The sequence below is a fragment of the Vulpes vulpes genome, chromosome 10, assembly GCF_048418805.1.
Source record: "Vulpes vulpes isolate BD-2025 chromosome 10, VulVul3, whole genome shotgun sequence".
NCBI lineage: Eukaryota > Metazoa > Chordata > Mammalia > Carnivora > Canidae > Vulpes > Vulpes vulpes.
Window position 1 is genome coordinate 73,028,085 of NC_132789.1, and position 23,458 is coordinate 73,051,542.

At 36.5% G+C, this 23,458-nt stretch overlaps 1 protein-coding gene across 2 annotated transcripts in view; it reads left to right on the forward strand.

Moving 5' to 3' along the window:
• Nucleotides 1-22,206, forward strand: part of METAP2 (methionyl aminopeptidase 2) — a 36,144-nt gene extending 13,938 nt beyond the window's left edge. For both annotated transcript variants that reach the window (XM_026013020.2, XM_026013021.2), the window contains exons 4-11: nucleotides 1,614-1,716; nucleotides 12,703-12,864; nucleotides 13,601-13,782; nucleotides 15,023-15,117; nucleotides 15,351-15,447; nucleotides 19,355-19,458; nucleotides 20,316-20,431; nucleotides 21,511-22,206. In XM_026013020.2, the coding sequence (XP_025868805.1) occupies nucleotides 1,614-1,716; nucleotides 12,703-12,864; nucleotides 13,601-13,782; nucleotides 15,023-15,117; nucleotides 15,351-15,447; nucleotides 19,355-19,458; nucleotides 20,316-20,431; nucleotides 21,511-21,763 (1,112 nt within the window). In that variant the 3' untranslated portion in view covers nucleotides 21,764-22,206. The remainder of the gene's footprint in view (nucleotides 1-1,613; nucleotides 1,717-12,702; nucleotides 12,865-13,600; nucleotides 13,783-15,022; nucleotides 15,118-15,350; nucleotides 15,448-19,354; nucleotides 19,459-20,315; nucleotides 20,432-21,510) is intronic.
• Nucleotides 22,207-23,458: the final 1,252 nt, after the last annotated feature.

A 23,458-nucleotide genomic window follows, 5' to 3' on the forward strand; every position in this document is an offset into this window, starting at 1 on the left:
AAGAGCTTTCTAATAGTTACAGTTCTTTCAAAATGAGTGATTTTCACTTGGGAGATAAAGACTGTCTCCATTCTTAGAAGCTCACTGCCATCTGTCAGGGGCATTATGGAATTCCTGGATTTAAGTGTAAAACAAAATTAAGATGACCTCTGAGATTTTTTTTTTTTTAAGATTTTATTTATTCGGGAGAGACAGAGACACAGGCAGAGGGAGAAGCAGGCTCCATGCAGGGAGCCCAATGCGGGACTCGATCCCGGGACCCCAGGATACACCCTGGGCCTTTGGCAGGCACTAAACCACTGAGCCACCCAGGTGTCCCCCTCTAAGATCTTTTTTGATTTTAAATTCTAAAGTTCTCTCTTAGGAGGAACTGAAAACAGTGTTTTCTTAAGATTATTTGCCCATAGAACACTTAAACATTATGTAAAGAGAGAAAAACATTTAGTGCTCATGAGATGCTGTGTGTTTGGGTTAAAAGAAGGAACCGAAATATGGTTCCATAGGTAAATGATTTGACTCAATGAACAGTTATACTTTATTTATGTAGTTCTTTTTCCCCCCCTGTTGCAGAACAAAGAGAGCAAAATGTGTTGAAATTTAAGATCCACAATCCATAAGACCAGTTATAATCAAATGGAAACCACATATTTCACCTCAGTAGTTGAAATGCTGCAGATACACATTGAATATTCTATATCACTGCATAAATTAATATACTCTGTTTCCTGGCATTTTTTGGAAACAACATTCATTACTAAAAGGCAGTTCCAGGCAGCCCCGGTGGTGCAGCGGTTTGGCGCCGCCTGCAGCCTGGGGTGTGATCCTTGGGGACCTGGGATCGAGTCCCACGTCGGGTTCCCTGTATGGAGCCTGCTTCTCCCTCTGCCTCTCTCTCTGTCTCAATAAATAAATAAAATCCTTAAAAAAAAATAAAAGGCAGTTCCATATAATAAGAACTCTAGTTCTTAGGTATTTAAACATTTTTTTAGAAGACAAATCATTTGTTTTTAAAAATCATCTTGGAACACTGGTATCTTTTAGAATATAGTTTGGGAAATAATGTCCTTAAAACATATGCTAAGGACTAACTTTAAGTATCAGGAAATTTGTATATGGCTACCTATATTCTTTGGCACTGGGTATGTTTATCTTAACTTTTATACCTAATATACCCTTGAAGTAAATTTTTCACTTATTAATACATAATATCTTTATATATTTTACTTCATTGCTATAGAGTCTCTTTCATACTTTATTACTCCTTTGATTTTTATTTGTGAAAACTGGCCTCTATTTGCTATTCTTTTTCCATTATAGTAAATAAAGACAAAAACATTAGAAGTATGCTTTCTGCCAAGACATACACTATTTAAATACATATTGGAATTTTGAGAGTTGAATATTTCTATTCCTAAGCAATAGTAAATTGGAGAGGAGGTGGCCATTATGGTGAAATATTTTCTGTTTTTAACTATAAGGCTGTGATAACAAGGAGGTTCCTTAAAATTAGGACATAAAACAATCATTAGGAACTGAGAAAAACTGTAATGAAATGATAACTGCTTAATTTTACTTTTAATTACAGAAGTTAATACTTTATTTGTATCTCACAGCAAAAGTTCAAACAGACCCTCCCTCAGTTCCAATATGTGACCTGTATCCTAATGGTGTATTTCCCAAAGGACAAGAATGCGAGTACCCACCCACACAAGATGGGTAAGGATCATAAAATAACTTCCAGTTTGACTTTTGAAAGTTATAGCTTAGCAATAAAGCAGATTTGATTTTTCTCAGAATTTGCTCCACTGCCTTAATAAAAGCTTATGAATTTGTTAACAAAAAATACAGTAGAAGCCCTCTTATCCAAAATGATTGGGACCAGTAATAATAGTTCAGTTAATCAAAAAAGTATGTTAAAATGGCGATCACAAAACATTAAAATTTTCATTGATAAAAGTTAACTTTAAACAAATACTTGTTTTTCATCATTCTGGATATTTGAAGATGGATTTTGTATCGTACTGCACTTTTTTCTTCTCATAAGCCATAATGCATTGTCTATGAAATATTCCATTTTGAGTTTCTGTGAATAAAAACTAAGTAATCTGAACCTGGATGTTTACATTTTTTCCCTGAAACCATTTGCAGTTCTTACCTACACTTAATTTGACAGAAGTGTTTTTTGATGACTTGCCTTTATTGAGACTTTTCTGAGTGTTCAATTTAGTTTTCATAGAAACAATTCTTTGTACGTACTATATAACTAATTACATAATTATAGTTACAAGTGAAAAAGATTTACACTGGTTTGGAAACAAATCTCCTGATTGTTGGAAGTGTTCTTAAAGGATACTTTTGAGCTGGTCAGTAGGTATTCATCATGGCATTATGCTGACTGGTTAAGAACACAGAAGCTGGGATTCACTTCAGTCCCAGCTCTAACATTTATTAGCTTTGTGACTTGGGCAAGTAACTGATCATGTCTTTGCTTTCATTTCTTCATCTATAAAATGAGCATTTCATAGGGTTGTTGTGAGGAATAAACATTTGTAAAGCACTTAGGAGAGTAACAGACACATAGTAAACATTAAGTGTTAACTGCTGCTACTATTCAGAACAGGAACCTGTCAGCCCCTTATATTCAGCATACAGTGGGCATTGGTCAGTATATTTTACAGAGGGATAAAGAGCATCAGTTAATCCAGTGGTTGCAATAGTTGGTTAAGAAAGCTTCTACTGTAGCCTTGTTTCATTGACCTGTAAAGACCTCATTGTTTTCTTTAAATTTTAGGACTTTAGGAAAGAATGTGATATTGTTATATTTTAATCCCCCTCCTTCATTCCCAGTACTTAAGGGAATAAATGTAAAGTTCTGAAATATTATGTCAGGAGCATCTTTTCTTTGAATTTAAATTAATTACTATCCCTATCTTAAAGCAGCTATTTTTGAAATGTCACAGACATGTAATTTCACATGAATTATCATAAATTTTCGTAGTACATATAATCACATTTATTTTTAAATACAATTTAAAAAAATTTTTTGTGTGTGTGTGCTGTTCCTTCTTCTTTCCCTTCCTTCCAGACCTATGTAACCACCCAGCAGGTAGCCTTCCATATTTTAATATGCTCATATATGTGGTCATCTGTGTCTGTTTATATAAGGGGACTGTTTTGGTCTTGTTTGTTTTCCAGAATGGAATCACAGGCACACTTTCCTCACCTTTCTCCTTCAGGACTATTTCTTGAAAGGTTCTCCCAAGTCCATCAGAATAGCTGTTATTCTTTTGAATGGCTTCATAATATGCTACACTTTAATCTACCATTTTCTAATTGATGAGCATTCATTTTGCCTCTAATATTTTAGCTGTATTACAAACCATTCTGTAATAAACATTTCTGAGTATATAATGTATATGTATATATGTGTATGTATGTGTATTATTTCCTTATGTTATGGAAGTTTTATTATGGGATAGTTTTTTAGGAGTGGAATTGCTGAATCAAAGAATATGTAATATTTTAGTTTATGATTCCTGGACTGCTAATGATTTTGAGCATTTTTTGATTGTTGGCTTTATTCTTTTACTCTTCCAGAAGTTTTAAAATTTTGTATATAGTATGTGTTTCTATTTTATACTATTTTATATTTATTTACTTATTTATTTATTTATTTTTTACTATTTTATATTTATAGATACCTAGCAGTCTCATAGCTTTTTTTTTTTCCTTTCAAATTCTTACTCTGTTTTATTACATCCTTTGGTTAGTGTGGAGCTTTTTTGTGTAAGGTTGAGAGTGCTAATTTTATTTTATTTGAAATGGAAAGCCCATTGTGCTAGAATTGTTTATTAAATAATTCATTCTAGGGGCACCTAGGTGGCTCAGTTGGTTAAGCATCTGCCTTTGGCTCCGGGCATGATCCCAGAGTTGTGGGTTTGAGCCCCTGCTTAGTGAGGAGCCTGCTTCTCCCTCTCCCTCTGACATTCCCCCACTTGTACTCTCTGACTCTTTCCATCTCTCTGCCAATTAAGAAAATAAAATCTTTTTTAAATAAATGAATCTTTCTACTGAATTGAATGACAACCTTTGGCATATACTATATTCTCATATGATGGAACTATATTTTCATAATCAACCAATTTCTTTTATTCTATTGATCTGTTTGTGTATTCTTAGCTAGTACTATTTGGATCTAATTATCAGCAACTTTAATTTTTTTAAAAAGATTTTATTTATTTGAGAGCAAGAGAGCACATGTGAGAAAGAGCATGAGGGGTGGAGTGGGGAGAAACAGAAAGAAGCAGACCCTGTCCACCCCCCACTGAGTGGGGAGCCCGATGTGGGATGATGTGGTACTCAGTCCCAGAACCTGGAGATCATGACCTGAACCAAAAGCAGACTCTTTACCCATCTGAGCCACCCAGGCATCTCTGATTATCATCAACTTTAAAATATATATTGATAATTTGTTAAGGCAAATCTCTTTCTGCCACACACACCTGAACACAGTTCTTTTTTATATTTAGCTATGCTCAGGCTTATATTCCTAACATACATAACCCACAGAAAAATGCTTTTCATTACAAGTCTGATCAGAATTGCATTTATGCATTTATTTCAGAAAATTGACAGTTGTGTCATATTGTCTTAACTTGTTGTCATAGTATGTTTTCCCACTGACTCTGTTTTTTTTCAGATAGGTCCTGTCCCTTTTTTGTTAAACTTATTAAGTGTTTGATGGTTTTGTTACTGATGTGAACAAGATGTTATCACACCTGTTTCCATTTCTATGTGTTTATTGCTAAAGTGGAAGAAAGTCCTTGATCTCCTATGCTTTTAATAGATTGTTAATATTTTTATTAACCATGTGAATATGGTGGAACACTTGAAGTAATGTTTAATACAAGAAAAATTGAGCTTTTACAAACCTTTAAAACTATCTTTCCATCCTTACTATCATTTTCTATTGCAAATTAAATATTACGGAGGTGGAATAACTTCTGTTTTTGAAACAATAGAGAAAGATGGTAATTATAGTATTTTTTTGAGTAATGCTTAAATATTGAAAAGCAATGTTGTATGCTGTGGAGAAGTAAAAAAATTATTGTGATTGTTTGGTCTTCAGTAATTTTTTGATATTTTGATATTTTTTGACATTCATATAAACCAGTTTTGATTATTTGCAAATAGATCAGCATCAGTATTCTTACAGATTTGGTAAAGTATTACTGTTTTATATCTGCCTTCATTTAAAAAATTTTTTTTCATTTAAATTCCAGCTAGTTAACAGTTTCACGTGTACAGTTTCACGTGTACAATATAGTGACTCAGCACTTCCATACATCATCTGGTGCTCATCACAGCAAGTGCGGTGCTTAATCCCCATCACCTGTTTCACCCATCCCCTCCCCCCACCTCCTCTCCTCTGGGAACCATCAGTTTGTTCTCTAGAGTTAAGAGTATGTTTCTTGGCTTATCTTTCTCTTTTTTTCCCCTCTTCATTATTTTTTAATAAACTTGGTAAAAATTGCATGAATTATCACAAAGAACTCACCTGTAACTACCACCCATGTTGAGTGCAGTATTTAACTTTTTATTTTGAAATAATTCCATATTAAGAGAAAAGTACAAAGAAAAGTACAAACTCTTGCATACCTTTTATTCAGGTTCTCTTTAATATTTGTTTCATCTATTGTTCTCTCAATGGAGTATGACAATTATGCATATACTGTGTAATATACCAGTAACGTTAAATTTTCTCCTTGCAAGATAGATAGAAGGCAAATGTGGAACATGTTATTGGTGAATCTGTATTCATACTACTTTTTCTGAATTATTTGAGTCTTTTGTGTATTTTTCTTTTAAGATTTTATTTATTTGAGAGAGAGAGAGTGCGCGCATGAACCAGGGGGAGGGGCAGAGGGTGAGGAAAAGGGAAAAAAAAAGCAGATTCCCTGCTTATTGCAGAGCTACCTGAGGCTCAATCCAAGATCATGACCTGAGCCAAAGTCAGATGTTTAACTGACTGAGCAACCCAGGCGCCCAGTAATTTGTATATTTTTGGATGGAATACTGGACAAGTAGATAACCTATCCTTTTCAGATAACATCTTGAGGCACATAATGTCAGATTTCATCACTTGGATAAGGTATTATCCAGTTTCTCTAGTGTGATATTACTATTTTTTTCCTCTTATAATTAGTAATTTTCCCTTTTAAAAAACTGACATTCTTTGTGCATTTCCTGTGTCATTAAACATTTTTTAAACCAATTTTGAATGACTATAATGCTACTCTATTTTGTACCTAGCATAATTTTATTAGTGATTTCTCTATTTTTGAATATTTCCCTAGTTTCGAATTTTCATTTTTTACCATAGCAAAAATTTTATGATGAACATTTTAGTATATTAATCGGATTTGATTTTTCTCTTATTCTAGATCTCTAGATGTAGAATGAAGAATTATTTTCAAATTCTTGATACCTATTTCTAAATTTAGTAGGCAGTTATTTGGGACAGTTCTATAAGCAATACACATCCATTATAGAAGAGGTAGGAAATACAAATAAGCAAAAAGAAAAAAATTAAAATATTCTTCTACATTCTACCAATGAATTTTAAAACCACTATTGCTATTTCTTCCTCTATAGTCCCTATATAAATGTGTATTATAAATACCTGGGAATGTCTTCAAAATAGATCTATACTGCAAACAGCTTTTTAATCCATTTTAATTTTTTAGTATTTTTTATTTTTTTATTTTTTAATATTTTAATTTAATATTTTAAAAAGATTTTATTTATTTATTCATGAGAGATGCAGAGACATAGGCAAAGAGAGAAGCAGACTCCCTGTGGGGAGCCTGATAAGGACTTCATCCCAGGACCCCGGTATCACAACCTGAGCCAAAGGCAGATGCTCAACCACCCAGGTGCCTCTGTAACCATTTTTAAATATCTTTTCATGTTAGTAGAGAAATAAACAGTATTTTTATATGTCTATGTAGTTGTATGTATTTGTTTCTTTTCTTTCTTTCTTTTTTTTTTTTTTTTTTTTTGGTTTTTGGTTTTTGGTTTTTGCTAGACCATTTAAAAATGAGGTGGTTTTGTTTTTTTGTTTTTTGGGGTTTTTTTTTTTAGTAATCTCCAACCCCAACATGGGGCTTGAACTCATGACCCTCAGATCAAGAGTCGCTTGTTCTACTGCCTGAGCCAGCCAGGTACCTCAAGTCTCCATTGAGTCTTCACTTCTAAAAACTTTAAGGATCAGGGCAGCCCGGGTGGTTCAGTGGTTTAGTGCCACCTTCGGCCCAGGGTGTGGTCCTGGAGTCCTAGAATCAAGTCCCACGTCGGGCTCCCTGTATAGAGTCTGCTTCTCCCTCTGCCTGTGTCTCTGCCTCTCTCTTTCTCTGTGTGTCTCTCATGAATAAATAAAGTCTTTTTTAAAAAATTTAAAAAAAAAAACTTTAAGGATCTATCTGGGCTGGGTGGCTCAGTCAGGTGTCCAACTCTGATCTCGGCTCAGGTCTTTTTTTTTTTTTTTTTTTTAATTTATTTAATCATTTCAGAGGGATGGGATATGGACAGAGGGGGAGGGAGAAGGAAAGAAGCAGACTCCCCTCTGAGCACTGAACCTATTGTGGATGAATCTTACAACCCTGAGATCATGACCTGAGCAGAAATCCAGAGTGGGAAGCTTAACCAACTGAGCTGCCCAGATGCCCCTCAGCTCAGGTCTTGAACTCAGGGGTTGTAAGTTTGGGCCACATGATTGTTTTAGAAAAACAAACAAACTTAAAGCATCTCCCAAGAATTAGATATTCTCCAAATTATCACATTTATATAAATTAAGAGTAATTTTCCAGTATTATATACATACCTAGTTCATATTTAGAATTTTTTTTTCCATTGTCCCTGAAATATCTCTTAAGCTATTTTTGCCCTCTCAACCAGGGTTCAGTCAAGGTTCATACAGTGCATATGGTTAGAATTCTCGCTTTCTTCTCTGTTGCACTGACTTTTTGAAGAGACCAGTTAGTTTAGAAAGACTCCTATTCTGCAGTTTTTCTTACTGTTTCCTTGTGGTGTCATTAAACTTTTTTCTCTATTCCTTTATTTTCTGTAAACCAGAATTAGTTGTAAAGGGTTAGATTAGATTTACATTAAATGTTTTTGACAGGAAGAACATGTCATTTATGATATGTGCTCCATATTATGTCATAGTCTATTACATCAGTTGTAAAGTTATGTTTTTCTAGTACTGGTTTTACTGTTTGATCACTTGGTTAATTTGGTAACAGCCAACTGTTTCTTTTTTAAAGATACTTTTTTCTTTTTGCAGGTTCCAAGTAATCTGTGGGGGTAGTTTGGTACCATTGGAATATTCTTTTGGAATATTCTTTGCTTCAGCAACTTTCTACTTAATTATTTTAGTATCCATCCATGCTTACTCAGTTATTTCACTGGGGACTGCAAAATGGTGATTTTCTAATTTTGTTTCCTTCTACATTTATTAGCTGACGTTCTGTAAGAAGGATTTTCCTTTATCAGCTGAGTATCAGTTAACTTTATTAGTTAACTAGGCAGAGCTAAAACATGCTTTATTTTTTTCCCTTCTAAGTACCAGTTTTCAGAAGAAGAAATGTCATGTCTGCATGCATTCTTAATTCTTCTGGGTAAAAACATGCATTTAAAAAAAATTTTAGGGACATTTTTAAATGGTTTTTAATAAATATGCCATACAGTGCTTTAAAAATACAATTAGCTTTTAAGTTATCCATGTGTTTAGTTTACAAATGTTTATGAAATTTGAAATTACTAGTTGGGGACACCTGGGTGGCTCAAAGGTTGAGCATCTGCCTTTGGCTCAGGGCATGATTCTGGGGTCCCAGGATCAAGTCCCACGTTGGGCTCCCCGCAGGGAACCTGCTTCTCCCTCTGCCTATGTCTCTGCCTATCTCCCTGTGTCTCTCATGAATAAATGAATAAAATCTTTTTTTAAAAGTCTGCGATTAAAAAAAGAAATTATTATTATTTTAAATTTTCTTTAATTTATTTATTTGTGATAGACCTAGAGAGAGAGAGAGGCAGAGACACAGGAGGAGGGAGAAGCAAGCTCCACGCCAGGAGCCCGACGTGGGACTCGATCCCGGGACTCCAGGATCACGCCCTGGGCCAAAGGCAGGCGCCAAACCACTGAGCCACCCAGGGATCCCAAAAAAAGAAATTATTAATTGGATTCCTTTGTATCTTTTGGTCTTAACTTATATTTATGCCCTTAATCTAGTAAAAATGATGAAATACTGAAGACTCAGAAATATGAAAGAGGTGTAATTTACATACTCTGTAAACACTTCTATAAGGATTCTCTTTTGAGCAGTTATTATGATAGTTTTGTTGTACAGACACAACATATTTCAAAAGCCTTTTTTTTTTAAAGATTTTATATATTTATTAAAGTGAGAGAGCAAGAACACATGGAGGGGGAGGGGTAGAGGGAGAAGCAGATTCCTCATAGAGCAGGGAGCGTGATGCAGGGCTGGATCCCAGGACCCTGGCAAACACCCAACCAACTGAGCCACCCAGATGCCCCTTAAAAGCATTTCTAACCCACCTCTGTCAGTTGAATGAATTAATTGCTCTTTTAGATAATTATTATGAGCTCAGCATGTTTTTTTTCATCTTAATTAATTTCTCTATTTTTGCTAAGTAGACTGAACATCAAAATATTAGGTTTTGGAAAGGGGAGCAGTTCCTTCATATTTTTTGTAATTAGTACAAGTTTAGAATTGTAATTTTAGATGCTTGAATACTACTTTAATGACTTTCAATTTGAACTCAAGACTTAGAATTTCTTTAATCCATTTTCTTTTCCTTTTTTTTTTTAAGATTTTATTTGGGCAGCTCCAGTGGCGCAGCGGTTTAGCACCACCTGCAGCCCAGGGTGTGATCCTGGAGACCAGGGATCGAGTCCCACGTCGGGATCCCTGTGTGGAGCCTGCTTCTCCCTCTGCCTGTGTCTCTGCCTATCTCTCTCTCTCTCTCTCTCTCTCTCTCTCTCTCTCTCTGAATGAATAAATAAATCTTTAAAAAAAAAAAAGATTTTATTTATATGAGAGAGAGCACAAGCAGAGGGAGGCACAGAGGGCGAAGCAGGCAATCAGCTAAACAGGGAGCCCCGTGTGGGGCTCAGTCCCAGGTCCCTGGGATCATGACCTGAGTTGAAGGCAGATGCTTAACTGACTGAGTCACCCAGCACCCCCTTTAATCCATTTTCTGATTGGTAGCTCTTTACCAATAATGCAGTACATTCCATAATCTTTTGAATTCACTGCTTCTGTGAATCAGCTATGTGGCTTCAGAAATAAAAGATCAGGGATGCCTGGGTGGCTCAGCGGTTGAGCACATGCCTTTGGCCCGGGTGTGATCCTGGAGTCCTGGGGTCTAGTCCTGCATTGGGCCCCCTGCATGGAGCCTGTTTCTGTCTCTGCCTATGTCTCTGTCTCTCTCTCTGTGTCTCTCATGAATAAATAAATAGAATCTTAAATATAATAATAAAGTATAAGATCATGTGAGGCCAATTGATTTCAGTATTGGGGATTTTTATTGTACTGTATTTTGATTCTAAAATGTAGTCAAATAGCATTTGTAATTTAATTATACTTAACATTTTAACCTGTAAGAAGTGGGTTTGAAGAATTGGGAAGAAATGGGAATTGATAATGACCAATTTCATATTCGTGGCTCTACATGCATGATATCCATCAGTTCCCTGTCAATGGTCTGTCATCTTACCATCCTAGAGTAAACATTTGAGGATATTTTTGCTTTTCACAAAATGTTTGGCTTTTGAGACAAGGGTGTGCATATAGATATGGCTGTTCTGTCATTGTCAAGTATATGTGCCAGAGTTATGGCCTTGGATGAGGTGAAGAGTTGTGATAAGTTTTGTTTAAAAATTGATCTGAGACTTTAGCCACTACTCTCTTCTGCCAGGAAATGATTTGTTCTTAGAATATTCAGGTTCTTTGTTCCTGGGAAATATTTTTGGATTCATGGGAGAGCATAGACTGAGGAGTTACATCTTCAGATTAGGATATTGTGGCTGGTCTGTCCCATCATTTTGAGAATATACTTGTTAATGGATCTTTTCCTGTTACCTTTCAGTCTGAGGATGTTCATTTGAATGCTTTTATTAGGAATTGCCTCTTGGATTGTCACTATTTATTCATATGCATTTAAGTATTTGTGGAGATAAAACTGACCTTAAGAGATGGTGCTGCAATATTTCAGTTCTCCGATAATGTCAGTATACAGATCCAAAACACATTTCCAAACAAAATAAGCCAAAGAAGCCTCTGTGATGATTAAGTACCCTTAAATTGACATAGGACAGTCCCTTTGGGTCTATGTAGCAAGTTAGAGGTGCTAGATGTTGGCACACAGATAGCTACTGCAGTAGGAAGTAATCATATGAACTTGACAGTGACAGAACAATTCACAGCATTTGAAGGCATTAACTTAGGGGCATAGTGTAGAGCAGTTATATAAACTTTAAAGAGACATACAGTAAATATTTCAGGCCTTAAGTGTTACTCAGTTCTGCCTTTGTAGCATGCAGGTAGCTATAGACAGTCTAAACAAATGGACATAACTGTATTGCAGTAAAATTTTACTTACAAAACAGGCACCAGGCTGGATTTGCCTGCAAGCTATTCTTTAAGACAAATAGGAATTTCTTGAAGGCATCACTTTTTTTTTTTAAAGATTTTATTTATTCATGAGAAACCCAGAAAGAGGCAGAGACGCACAGAGGGAAGAGAAGCAGGCTCCATGCAAGGAGCCCAATGGGAATCTGGGATCATGCCCTAAGCCAAAGGCAGACGCTTCAACTGCTGAGCCACTTAGGCATCCCGAAGACATCACTTTTATTATAACTGAGTGTATTTATACATCAGTGATCACTGAGTTTGTGAACTGTATATTCAATATTGCTTAATGTGTGAAAGCTACAACTTTTTACAAGATTTTCATTTGAAAACAGTTAACTGTTTTTGAAATGTGCGCTTAAAGGGAGTCCGTGGATCTCCTCATTCCCAGATACTGAATAGAAAATGTTTGTTGCTCTTGGCAGTTTTAAAATACGAGCTATGTCCTTCAAGGAAGGAAGATCACTTCTTATATATATGCAATTAGAAAAATCCTACAAAAACACATAATATTTTGTGTTTTGTGGGAGGTATATGTAGATTTCCAGGGCAAGTTTTCACATTAGTACTTACCCTGTGTATAAAGTTAAATGCTAATTTTTGGTATAGTCTTTTGAAGTCTCCCTAGACTGTAACCTTGAGTGGAAGAAGGACTTTTTTTCTCCCACTGCTTGGTTTCTAGGACTCTCTTCTGAGTTCTCTGGGGTTTTTTTTTTTTTTTCTTTTTATGTTTTTTTTTGTGTGGCAGAGTTTTAGTCTCTGTATGAATAAAATCTCACTTGAGGATTTTGAGTCTCTCAAAAGGTTTAACTTGATTTGGCTTGATTGTAATTGTGTGACTAGTATTTCAGAAACTTTGCTGACTTTTAATAAAAGAAACTGAATATGTAACATTTTTATCTAAAATGTCTTAATATATTTTTATCTCTCAGTCTTAATGCTTATCTGCTGTTTCTTAAACGACTAATACTATGCTGTACATACTATAAAGGCGAACAGCTGCTTGGAGAACTACGAGTGAAGAAAAGAAAGCATTAGATCAAGCTAGTGAAGAGATTTGGAATGATTTTCGAGAAGCTGCGGAAGCACATCGACAAGTTAGAAAATATGTTATGAGCTGGATCAAGCCTGGGATGACAATGATAGAAATCTGGTAAAAGGAATATGTTTTTGTAAGAACATGATAATTTTTTTTTTTTTTAGTGCTAACTCTGACTGTAATGTTTGACTTTCATTACTACTTTGCTAAAACCTAAAGTTAAGCTCCTAGAAATATCTTCTGACATCTCGTACTGTAAATGTAATGAGAAAATTGTAAGAGGGGCATTAGTACCTCAGCCACCCTATTTTGTACTCATGTACATTTACATGTGCAAATGCACACATTACTATGATTCTTATGTTTTATTTAGAGATCTGTTATTTTGCTAGCTAACATTCATATTAAAATTATTGGTCATAAGTTATAATGCAGTGAAGAAACCAATAAAGTAATTATTTCTTTAGTTTTTCCCTTTTAGAAGTAATTAGCTATAACAAGCAACAATTCTGTAATTCAGACGAATTTTTAAATGTGCAACATTGAGCAAATAAAATATAATTAGCATTTAAATTAGTCTAAGTCAAGAATCTCATTTCCTAGTAAACTAAGTTAAAAGTGGTTCATGTGGTTCTGTTTCTTTAGATTTCTAGTGGAACTAAATTCTTACATCTTTTAGAGATGAGCTACTATTTTCATAGCATCAGAGAGCTCTTACTTATTCACATCCAGGAAGTGCTCAAATCACTTCAAGAAAGTAATTTAAGAATTTTTAGTAAACTCTCTGGAGCTCATGATGTGTAAGATATATAAGGATAAAAATGTAAAAGTAAATAATTTTTTTTAATAGTGAAAAATTGGAAGACTGTTCACGAAAGCTAATTAAAGAGAATGGACTAAATGCAGGCCTGGCATTTCCTACCGGGTGTTCTCTGAATAACTGTGCTGCCCATTATACTCCAAATGCTGGTGATACAACAGTATTACAGTATGATGACATCTGTAAGATAGACTTTGGAACACATATAAGTGGTGAGTTCTTGGAAATATGTAACCCCTTCCCCTCCCCTTAAAAACTAGTCTTTTCGGGATCCCTGGGTGGTGCAGCGGTTTGGCGCCTGCTTTTGGCCCAGGGCATGATCCTGGAGACCCGGGATCGAGTCCCGCGTCGGGCTCCCGGTGCATGGAGCCTGCTTCTCCCTCTGCCTGTGTCTCTGCCTCTCTCTCTTCTCTCTGTGTGACTATCATTAAAAATAAATAAATAAATAAAATAAAAATAAAATAAAAAATCTTTAAAAAAAAACTAGTATTTTCTCTGTTGGATGGGGATATAGTTACTTGAACTCGCTAGTTTTCTTCTTTACGCCACACTTTTCAGTAGAGCTGTGTTGAGGCAGGTTTTGAAATGTATTCTTAAGCATCCTACTAAATGGAGTATAATGCAAATCGTTGGGTAATTGAGGTTTATTACTCTTTCTATTAAAATGTGAAGAACTTAATCTTATATTTCTTCACGTTGTTTCAGACATTTATCCGTACAACAACAAACATTTACTGAGAACCTTTTAAGTTTACCAACCTTTATATACTTGCTGGCTTTTCTAAATTCTGTCCCAAACCTCATTAGGTTAGTATCTTTTTATCTCACTTTAGGTGAGAAAATAAAACTCAGGGGATCCCTGGATGGCTCAGCGGTTTAGTGCCTGCCTTCAGCCCAGGGCATGGTCCTTGAGTCATAGGATCGAGTCCCATATCAGGCTTCCTGCATGGAGCCTGCTTCTCTCTCTCTGCCTGTGTCTCTGCCCCTCTCTCTCTTTGTCTGTCATGAATAAATAAATAAAATTTAAAAAATAAAGAAAATAAAACTCAGATTAAGTACTTACCTGAGGTTTTGATAAATCGGTGAAGCTGGACTGACGATTAGTGTCTGTGGACCTTGTACATTTTCTCTGCCCACATTGCTATTTCTTAGTCCCCTGGGTTTTTCTCTGATTAGTTTCTATTTTTGCTTTATCCACCTGGGTTAGTACTAAATTGATACTATCTTGAAGTAATATACTAACACTGGAATTAGTTTTTTTAATCTGAAACCTTTATATCATTTATACTTTTTTCCACTTTGATTGTGAATGCTATCTGGGTACTTGGATTGCTGCCTTCATTTGAACCCACGTTTTATTTTCCTTTTAACTAGCAAAGTTAATAGAGTAGATGCTATAAAGTAGGCAAATTGACTAGCTGCTAAATCAACTTAAATAATTTTCTCTTTCAGGTAGGATTATTGACTGTGCTTTTACTGTTACTTTTAATCCCAAATATGATACATTATTAAAAGCTGTAAAGGATGCCACTAACACTGGAATAAAGGTATGTGAACTAGAAGGAAATTTCATTGAACATATTTTGAACATTTTATAGCCCATATAAGGTCTTTGGATTATGTAAGACCAGTCCACTGGCCTTAGGGTTTTAAGTGGGTAATTCTAGTACAGTGTACTTTTATAAAGTTATAATGTGCAAAGCAGTTTATCTAGTTGTCCTTTATTTAAAAATACTAACAAATTGCTATAAAATTCTAATATACATCATTTTGTTTTTAGTGTGCTGGAATTGATGTCCGTCTATGTGATGTTGGTGAGGCCATCCAAGAAGTTATGGAATCCTATGAGGTTGAAATAGATGGGAAGACCTATCAAGGTATTTTTTTTTAAATGTATCTTATTTTGAAATGCATATGACCTCTTGCAGAATTAATTTTACAGAATAGTGTTGAATGCTTTCTTTGGGTCAGCTGCTTTATCTTTATCTCCTGGGAATATAAAGAGGGAAAATGTCAGTGATCCTCGAATTAGGGAAACTGTGGTCACTAGGTGGGAACTATTGCCAAGCTACTGTGGTAACAAGGACACCCAGGGATTTATCCCATGCTGGCCAAAATGCAGGCTTGGTTTTCTGTGACTTAGTTAAATTGAGGCTGAGAGATAAGCCAGAGGCTCTTTCCATTGATTATCTCTCTCCCTTTTTAACTACATCCTCTCTCTTCTTTATGTTCCTCTTTGCAGAGACACTCATGCCTCCTTGCCCTCAGTAAATCCCACATCACTTAGCATTCTTTGCATAATTTTGTTGATACTGATAGAGTATTGTTTCTGCCAACTGCAGAAGGATTTCTTCCTCTGCAACCTGATGGTGTCTATCCTTGTTCCTCTCTCAGAGATCTTGTGAACATCAGTACAAATCAAAAAACTTTAAGGCTGCTCACACTTGGATGGGAGGTATTATGGGGTAATGAAGAAAACATACTATAGGGTCAGACAGGTTAATCTTTGAGCCTAGATGAACTTTGTAAAAACTCCAGAACCCAAGTTTCTTTGACTGTAGTGGGGCTTTAGGGCTTTTTTTTTTTTTTTTTTTTTTTTTTTCTTAAAGAAATGTATACTTGTCATTTCCTGCCCCCAGATTTGGGATTGCTGCCACAACAAACAATGCTTATTCAAGTCCCTCTCAGATTATCTTTCCCTTCTATTTTTTCCTAATTTTACAACTTTGGTTGGCTTATGGTCTGCCTTTCAAGGTGTATTAAGCGAGTTTGATTTAATGTTGAGTCCCCACATAACTGCAAACCTGCAGGGGCACCTGGGCAGCTCAGTTGGTTAAGCATCTGCCTTTGGCTCAGTCATGATCGTAGGGTTCTGGGTTTGAGCCCCACGTCGCGCTCCCTACTTGGTGGAGAGCCTGCTCCGCCAACTCGTGCTGTCAAATAAATAGAATCTTTCAAAAAACAACAACAAAAAAAAAATGCCAACCTGCAATATTGGAATCAGTATCTGCCTTCTTATTCTTTCCATTAAGCCGGTGCAACACTTTAGGTTCTATTGTTTAACATAACCCCCACCCCTTTTTTTAAAGATTGTATTTATTTATTCGTGAGAGACGCACAGAGAGAGGCAGACACACAGAGGAGAAGCAGGCTCTGTGCAGGAAGCCTGATGTGGGACTAGATCCTGGGACTCCAGCATCACGCCCTGGGCTGAAGGCAGGCACCAAACTGCCAAGCCACCTAGGGATCCCCCTCACACCCCTTTTTGATACCAGTTATTGTGTTAAGGTCCTTAGTGGAGGGTGGCATAATTAATTTTTACTAGTTTGAGCAGAAAGGGTATAGACAAATCATGACATTGGGAAGATGAAAAAAATGGACAAGCTGTACTCTGAGCAGCAGTTTCCAAAAACCACATAACTGAACCATCAAGGGAGTGATTCTACCTTCATCAGAAGCTGTAGAATTGAAAGTTACCTTTACAGTTAGTCCCAGAATTAGCCTGGTGTTGTCACAACTTGTATAATACAAAGATGTATACTCCTGTGCCCTGCTTTTATGTAATTTGGTTGTATGTTAGGTTGGAATAGCTAAGAAATCTTTTTATGTCAATGTGTTTTTGATTGGCCTGTGGGGTAAGTTTGCCACATCTTGGAGAAATGTAAAGCTTGCTGAATTTTTATTTTTATTTTAAGATTTTATTTAGGTATTCATGAGAATACACAGAGGAGAGAGAGGCAAGAGACACAGGCAGAAGGAGAGGCAGGCTCCATGCAGGGAGCCCGAAGTAGGACTCGATCCCCAGTCTCCAGGATCACACCCTGGGCTAAAGGCAGCACTAAAGCACTGAGCCACCTAGGCTGCCCACTGAGCCACCCGGGCTGCCCAAGCTTGCTGAATTTTAAAGCAAACTTAGCTTATCGTTTGTATAAGGAGAATTTTTTTGAAGAGCTAATTTTTATTTTTCTGTGCCATTTTCTAAATATAATTGTCATCGTTTCATTGTTGTAGAGTTCAAAATCCTGCTACCTGGGATCCCTGGGTGGCGCAGCGGTTTGGCGCCTGCCTTTGGCCCAGGGCGCGATCCTGGGGACCCGGGATTGAATCCCATGTCGGGCTCCCGGTGCATGGAGCCTGCTTCTCCCTCTGCCTGTGTCTCTGCCTGTCTCTGTCTCTCTCTCTCTCTCTCTCTGTGACTACCATAAATTAAAAAAATAAAATTAAAAAATAAAGATTAAAAAAAAAAATCCTGCTAATTCTACCCTGATAAAAAGATAGCTTGTACTGAGAATTCTAGCACTGTAGAGCTAGATTTTTTAAAACCTTTTTTTAGGGCAGCCCTGGTGGCTTAAGAGGTTTAGCGCCACCTTCAGCCCAGGGTGTGATCCTGGAGTCCCGGGATCAAGTCCCATGTTGGGCTGCCTGTGTGGAGCCTGCTTCTCCCTCTGCCAGTATCTCTGCCTCTCTCTCTCTCTCTCTCTCTCTCTCTCTCTCTCTCTCAAATAAATAAATCTTTTTTAAAAAATCTTTTTATTGTGAAATATACACTAGAGATACACAATATAAAAATTCAACTAAACTGTGAAAGCTATATAATTTTATCCCTTACGGAATAGAATGTTGCCAGCACTCCAAAAGCCTTTCAATTCTATATACCCCTTTGAATTAGTGCAGCCTTCCTTTAGCAGACCACTGTCTGGAGTACTAAAGTATTTGCATTTGCTTTGGTCTTTATCACCTAATTATGCATCCATAAACAATAGCATGATTGTGCTTAATTTTGATATATAACAAAACGATATATATGTAATTGTGCCTTCTTTTGTTCTTTTTTCTTTGGGTTTATTTCAGTTCAGTATCACCAACTTTTTGTTTTTATTGTTTCATTTTGTTGTGTAGTGTTCCATTGTGTGAATATACCACAATTTGCCATTGGTCTCTGGACCTTGGAATTATTTAGATTTTCCTTTATTAACACTGGAATTGGGAACACCTGAGTGGCTCATTTGTTGAGCATCTGCCTTTGGCTCAGGTCGTGATCCCGGGGTTCTGGAATCAAATCCCACATCAGGCTCCCTGCATGGAGCCTGCTTCTCCCTCTGCCTATGTCTCTGCCTCTCTGTGCATCTCTTATGAATAAATAAATAAAATCTTAAAAAAAAAAATTTGAACTATAAGTGCTATAATTATAAAATTTAAGGTTTTATAATCCTGACATTTCAACACAAAATTCTCCTTTTCACATTACCTTTTGGTCCTTAACCATAGCCATATTTTTTTTTTATGTTTGTAATCCCTAATCACGTGGCATTTTATAACTTTTTATTAACAATACCTCTTTAGATGACCCTGTTGTGTCATCACATAATTTGTTCTTTTCCCACTATCTCCTCTTACTCCCTTCTAGTTTTTAATCAGTAACACTGTAGCAAACATCTTTTTATATTCCACTGGTTTTCCAGTTTGCATTTAACTATGTCAACATGGAGTTTAGTAGAGCCATGTCTTAATTTTAAGTCGATTCTTGAACTCTTTGCCAGAAAGCCAAGAGATTGGGGCAGCCTGGGTGGCTCAGCAGTTAAGCGCCGCCTTCAGCCCAGGGCCTGATCCTGGAGACCCAGGATCGAGTCCCACATCGGGCTCCGTGCATGGAGCCTGCTTCTCCCTCTGCCTGTGTCTCTGCCTCGTGCTCTCTCTGTCTGTCATAAATTAATTTAAAAAAAAAATCCAAGAGATGTTTGTGTTTCTGTAGACCTTGAATAACTCTTTTTTCTATTATTCCAGTGAAACCAATTCGTAACCTAAATGGACATTCAATTGGGCCATATAGAATACATGCTGGGAAAACAGTGCCCATTGTGAAAGGAGGAGAGGCAACAAGAATGGAGGTATATATGCCATTATCAGTGTTTCTGTGTTCTTTAATTTTTTTTTCCAAACTAAAGTTGGTGATAGTTGAGTATATAGTATATTGAGTAAAATTAACTTGCCATCTGTACTCCAATAGGAATTGGTCTCTGTGTGTGCAAATTGTGTCTGGTCAGAACAGGGCACAGTTAGCTGTGGATATTGGGTATGCCAAAAGATTGCTTATACACCACTTTTTATTAAGCATCTCTTAGGTGCCAGACTCTAGGAGTCATTGAGGATGTAGTAGTGAACAAAATAAAATTTCCTGCCCATGTAAAGGCTACATTCTTTTTTAATTTTTTATTTTATTTTATTTTATTTTTATAAAGATTTTATTTATTTATTCATGAGAGACACAGAGAGAGAGAGAGGGGCAGAGACACAGGCAGAGGGAGAAGCAGGCTCCAAGCAGGGAACCCGATGTGGGACTCGATCCCGGGATCCAGGATCGTGCCCTGGGCCAAAGGCAGGCGCCCAACTGCTGAGCCACCCAGGGATCCCTGCATTCCTTTTTTTCCATGCCCAGCATGGAGCCCAATGTGGGGCTTAAACTCACGACCCTGCGATCAAGACTTGAGCTGAGATCAAAAGTTGGATGCTTAACTGACTGAGCCACCCAGGTGCCCTATAAAGGTGACATTCTAATAGGAGGACACAGATCAAAAAGGGCTAAGGAGATAAAGCAGAGAAGGGTGGGTAATGACTATTAGAGGTTTTTTTTTTTTTATGTTGTTTCTTATGTGAAGAAAGTAATACCTCAGCCTGAAGTTAACAAATGACAATTTTAATTAGTTCTGGATTCTTCTTCTCTCCCTGTGACCTTTACATACTCTAGGAAGGAGAAGTGTATGCCATTGAAACCTTTGGAAGCACAGGAAAAGGCGTTGTTCATGATGACATGGAATGTTCACATTATATGAAAAATTTTGATGTTGGACACGTGCCAATCAGGTGAGAGACCATTGTTTTTAGGAGTATTGTTTCTTTTCCCAGTTAGCATTTTAAAAAATTTGACAAACATCCACAATTGTACATTCATAATGTAAAGTTCTGTGGCCTACCAATAAGTGTACAGTTCTATAGCCTACCAATAAATTCTGTGGATTTTTGTAGTACAGCATAGAAATTGCCTCTTAAAAATATTAACTGAAATAAAAATGATATAAACAAGTATTCTGTTCAGATCCATTTTCCAATAATTTCACATGTAATTATTTTGCTGTCATTTCTAGGTTTTTGTTAATATTTTCCTTTTGGTAAACCTTGTATTTTTACCTTTTTTCCCCCTTAAACTTCTTGGAGAAGATTGAAGGATGGATTTATACCTCCTTTATGTGCAGGTCTTTCAGCTTGATGTACAAAAAAGGAAATTGCCACCATAATACTGTTGATGAGTCTCCACTGGGAATTTAACACACAGATGTATAGACACATAAACGTGATAAGATAGCTTTCAGGGGATCCCTGGGTGGCGCAGTGGTTTAGTGCCTGCCTTTGGCCCAGGGCGCGATCCTGGAGACCCGGGATCGAATCCCACGTCGGGCTCCCCGTGCATGGAGCCTGCTTCTCCCTCTGCCTGTGTCTCTGCCTCTCTCTCTCTCTCTCTGTGTGACTGTCATAAATTAAAAAAAAAAAAGATAGCTTTCAGCTGGTCTCCCATTCAGTTGCCATGTAGGATTAGGTATGGGTTGTTTACATTCTGACTTGAATATTCAAAGAGGCAACAAAATGTTTTTTGAGGGCAGCCCCAGTTGTGCAGCGGTTTAGCGCCGCCTGCAGCCCAGGGCGTGATCCTGGAGACCCTGGATCGAGTCCCACGTTCGGCTCCCTGCATGGTGCCTGCTTCTCCCTCTGCCTGTGTCTCTGCCTCTCACTCTCTCTCTGTGTCTCTGAATAAATAAAATCTTTTTTAAAAAATGTTTATTGAATTACTGAATAAAGCAATGTGTACTATATAAATTTTCCTTAATGGGGAAAATGAGTTGGTAACTCATTTAACTACCTGTTAATTTTGGATTTTCTCCTCTTAGGCTTCCAAGAACAAAACACTTGTTGAACGTCATCAATGAAAACTTTGGCACCCTAGCCTTCTGCCGCAGATGGCTGGATCGCTTGGGAGAAAGTAAATACTTGATGGCTCTGAAGAATCTGTGTGACTTGGGCATTGTAGATCCATATCCACCATTATGTGACATTAAAGGATCATATACAGCGCAGTTTGAACATACCATACTGTTGCGTCCAACGTGTAAAGAAGTTGTCAGCAGAGGAGATGACTATTAAACTTAGTCCAAAGCCGCCTCAACATCTTTTATTTTCTAAGCTTTGTTGGAATACATTATACCAGAAGTAATTTGCAACATGTTGTCTGTTTAACAGTGGACCTATGTAATGCTTTTATCCATGTTTAAAAAGGAAGGAATTTGATCAAAGGCAAACCATCTGATGTAATTAGTCAAGGAAAAAGCTTTCAGGACTTTCAAATGTTAACTGTTTTTCCCATCTAGGAAATGCTATAAAGCTCAAATTAGTTAGGAATGACTTATACATTTTTTTGTTTTGAACACTTAAGAGATGCTTTTCAGATATTTATATTGCCATATTCTTAATTGAATGCTTTGAATGACTACATCCAATTCTGCACCTATACCCTCTGGTATTGCTTTTTAACCTTCCTGGAATCCATTTTCTAAAAAATAAAGACATTTTCAGATCTGAGAGCTATATTTCAATGTCTGTGGTTATAATTCTGCACAGTAAATAGCTAAACATGTAGGGAAATTGTAGAGCCTTTTATCTAGATTGTAAACCTCTACACTGAAACTTCTGGCATAGTGGCTAAAACAAGATCTATACATGCATAAAATTGGAGACTCTTCATAATATAGAGCTTTAGGAATAGTTTATTTTCTTTTTCAAACCATGTTAGTCTTTGTCTTTCATTTTTTTTCCCTGACATTGGAAAGATTAATTGAAACATGACCTAGTAGGAACATTGTACCAGCTTGAAACCTTGACTTGGTTAAAATTTTAACATTTAGATCTATTGTCCAGTGGTGGTATTTATCAGGAAATGTGTTTACTCAGTAAACCAAAAGGGCATTTGAAACTACAAATACTAAAACAGGGAAACTTCCTGTATTTGGATCATTTTCTAGTTAGAAGAGTTTAATTGAATCATTAGGCTTTTTCATTAATGAACCAAATTCTTTTAACACTTGACTGGCTTGAATTCAAAACTATGGGTGGCATTTCAGGGAGTGAAGTTACAGTAACACTTATGGCAGCTAAGTGCATAAGTTGAATGTAAGATGCCTAATACTTTGGAACTGAGTCCCACTATAGATTCTTAAACAAATTGCTTGAATTCTTTGTAACTGATTTGTTGGTAATGTTCCAACCTAATTAAACAATTGTTTATGTACCAAGGTAAAGCCTTAATCTGTATATGCTTTAGCACAGTAAGATTCACTGCCTCTGGGATGCTGTTTAGTTTGTATTTTGTTTAACATTTTTCTCATAGGAATTAAAACCGGACTTCTGTACTTAGATCACTTATACATTAAAAAGCTGCTCTTTCAGCATTAGAGCTATAAATGAATGTTACCTGGTGGGATAAACAGTCTAGTTTTTAGCTATATGAGCCATGTTTATTATGGTGCTAATGTTCAATAGCTACTTTTGGATTATTTTCTCCATTTTCTGTGATGTGCTTAGTGGCAGAGCTCACCAATTCGTGCTTCGACATGTTACAGGGCTTATGCCCTCCAGCTAGTTCTTCTGGGGTTCTGAATCCATATCTTTTTGATGTGTTTTGGTGGGAGACAGAAAGTATCTTGAAAAAAAAGAAAAGAAAAAAGAAAGTATCTTGATTTCTAAGCTAAAGAGTTTTCAAATGACCTTATGAGTGAAGAATTTTGGAGCTTTGTAAGACCTCTTTAGCAGTAGTCATCTCAAACCAGTTAGGAGCTCCAAGCT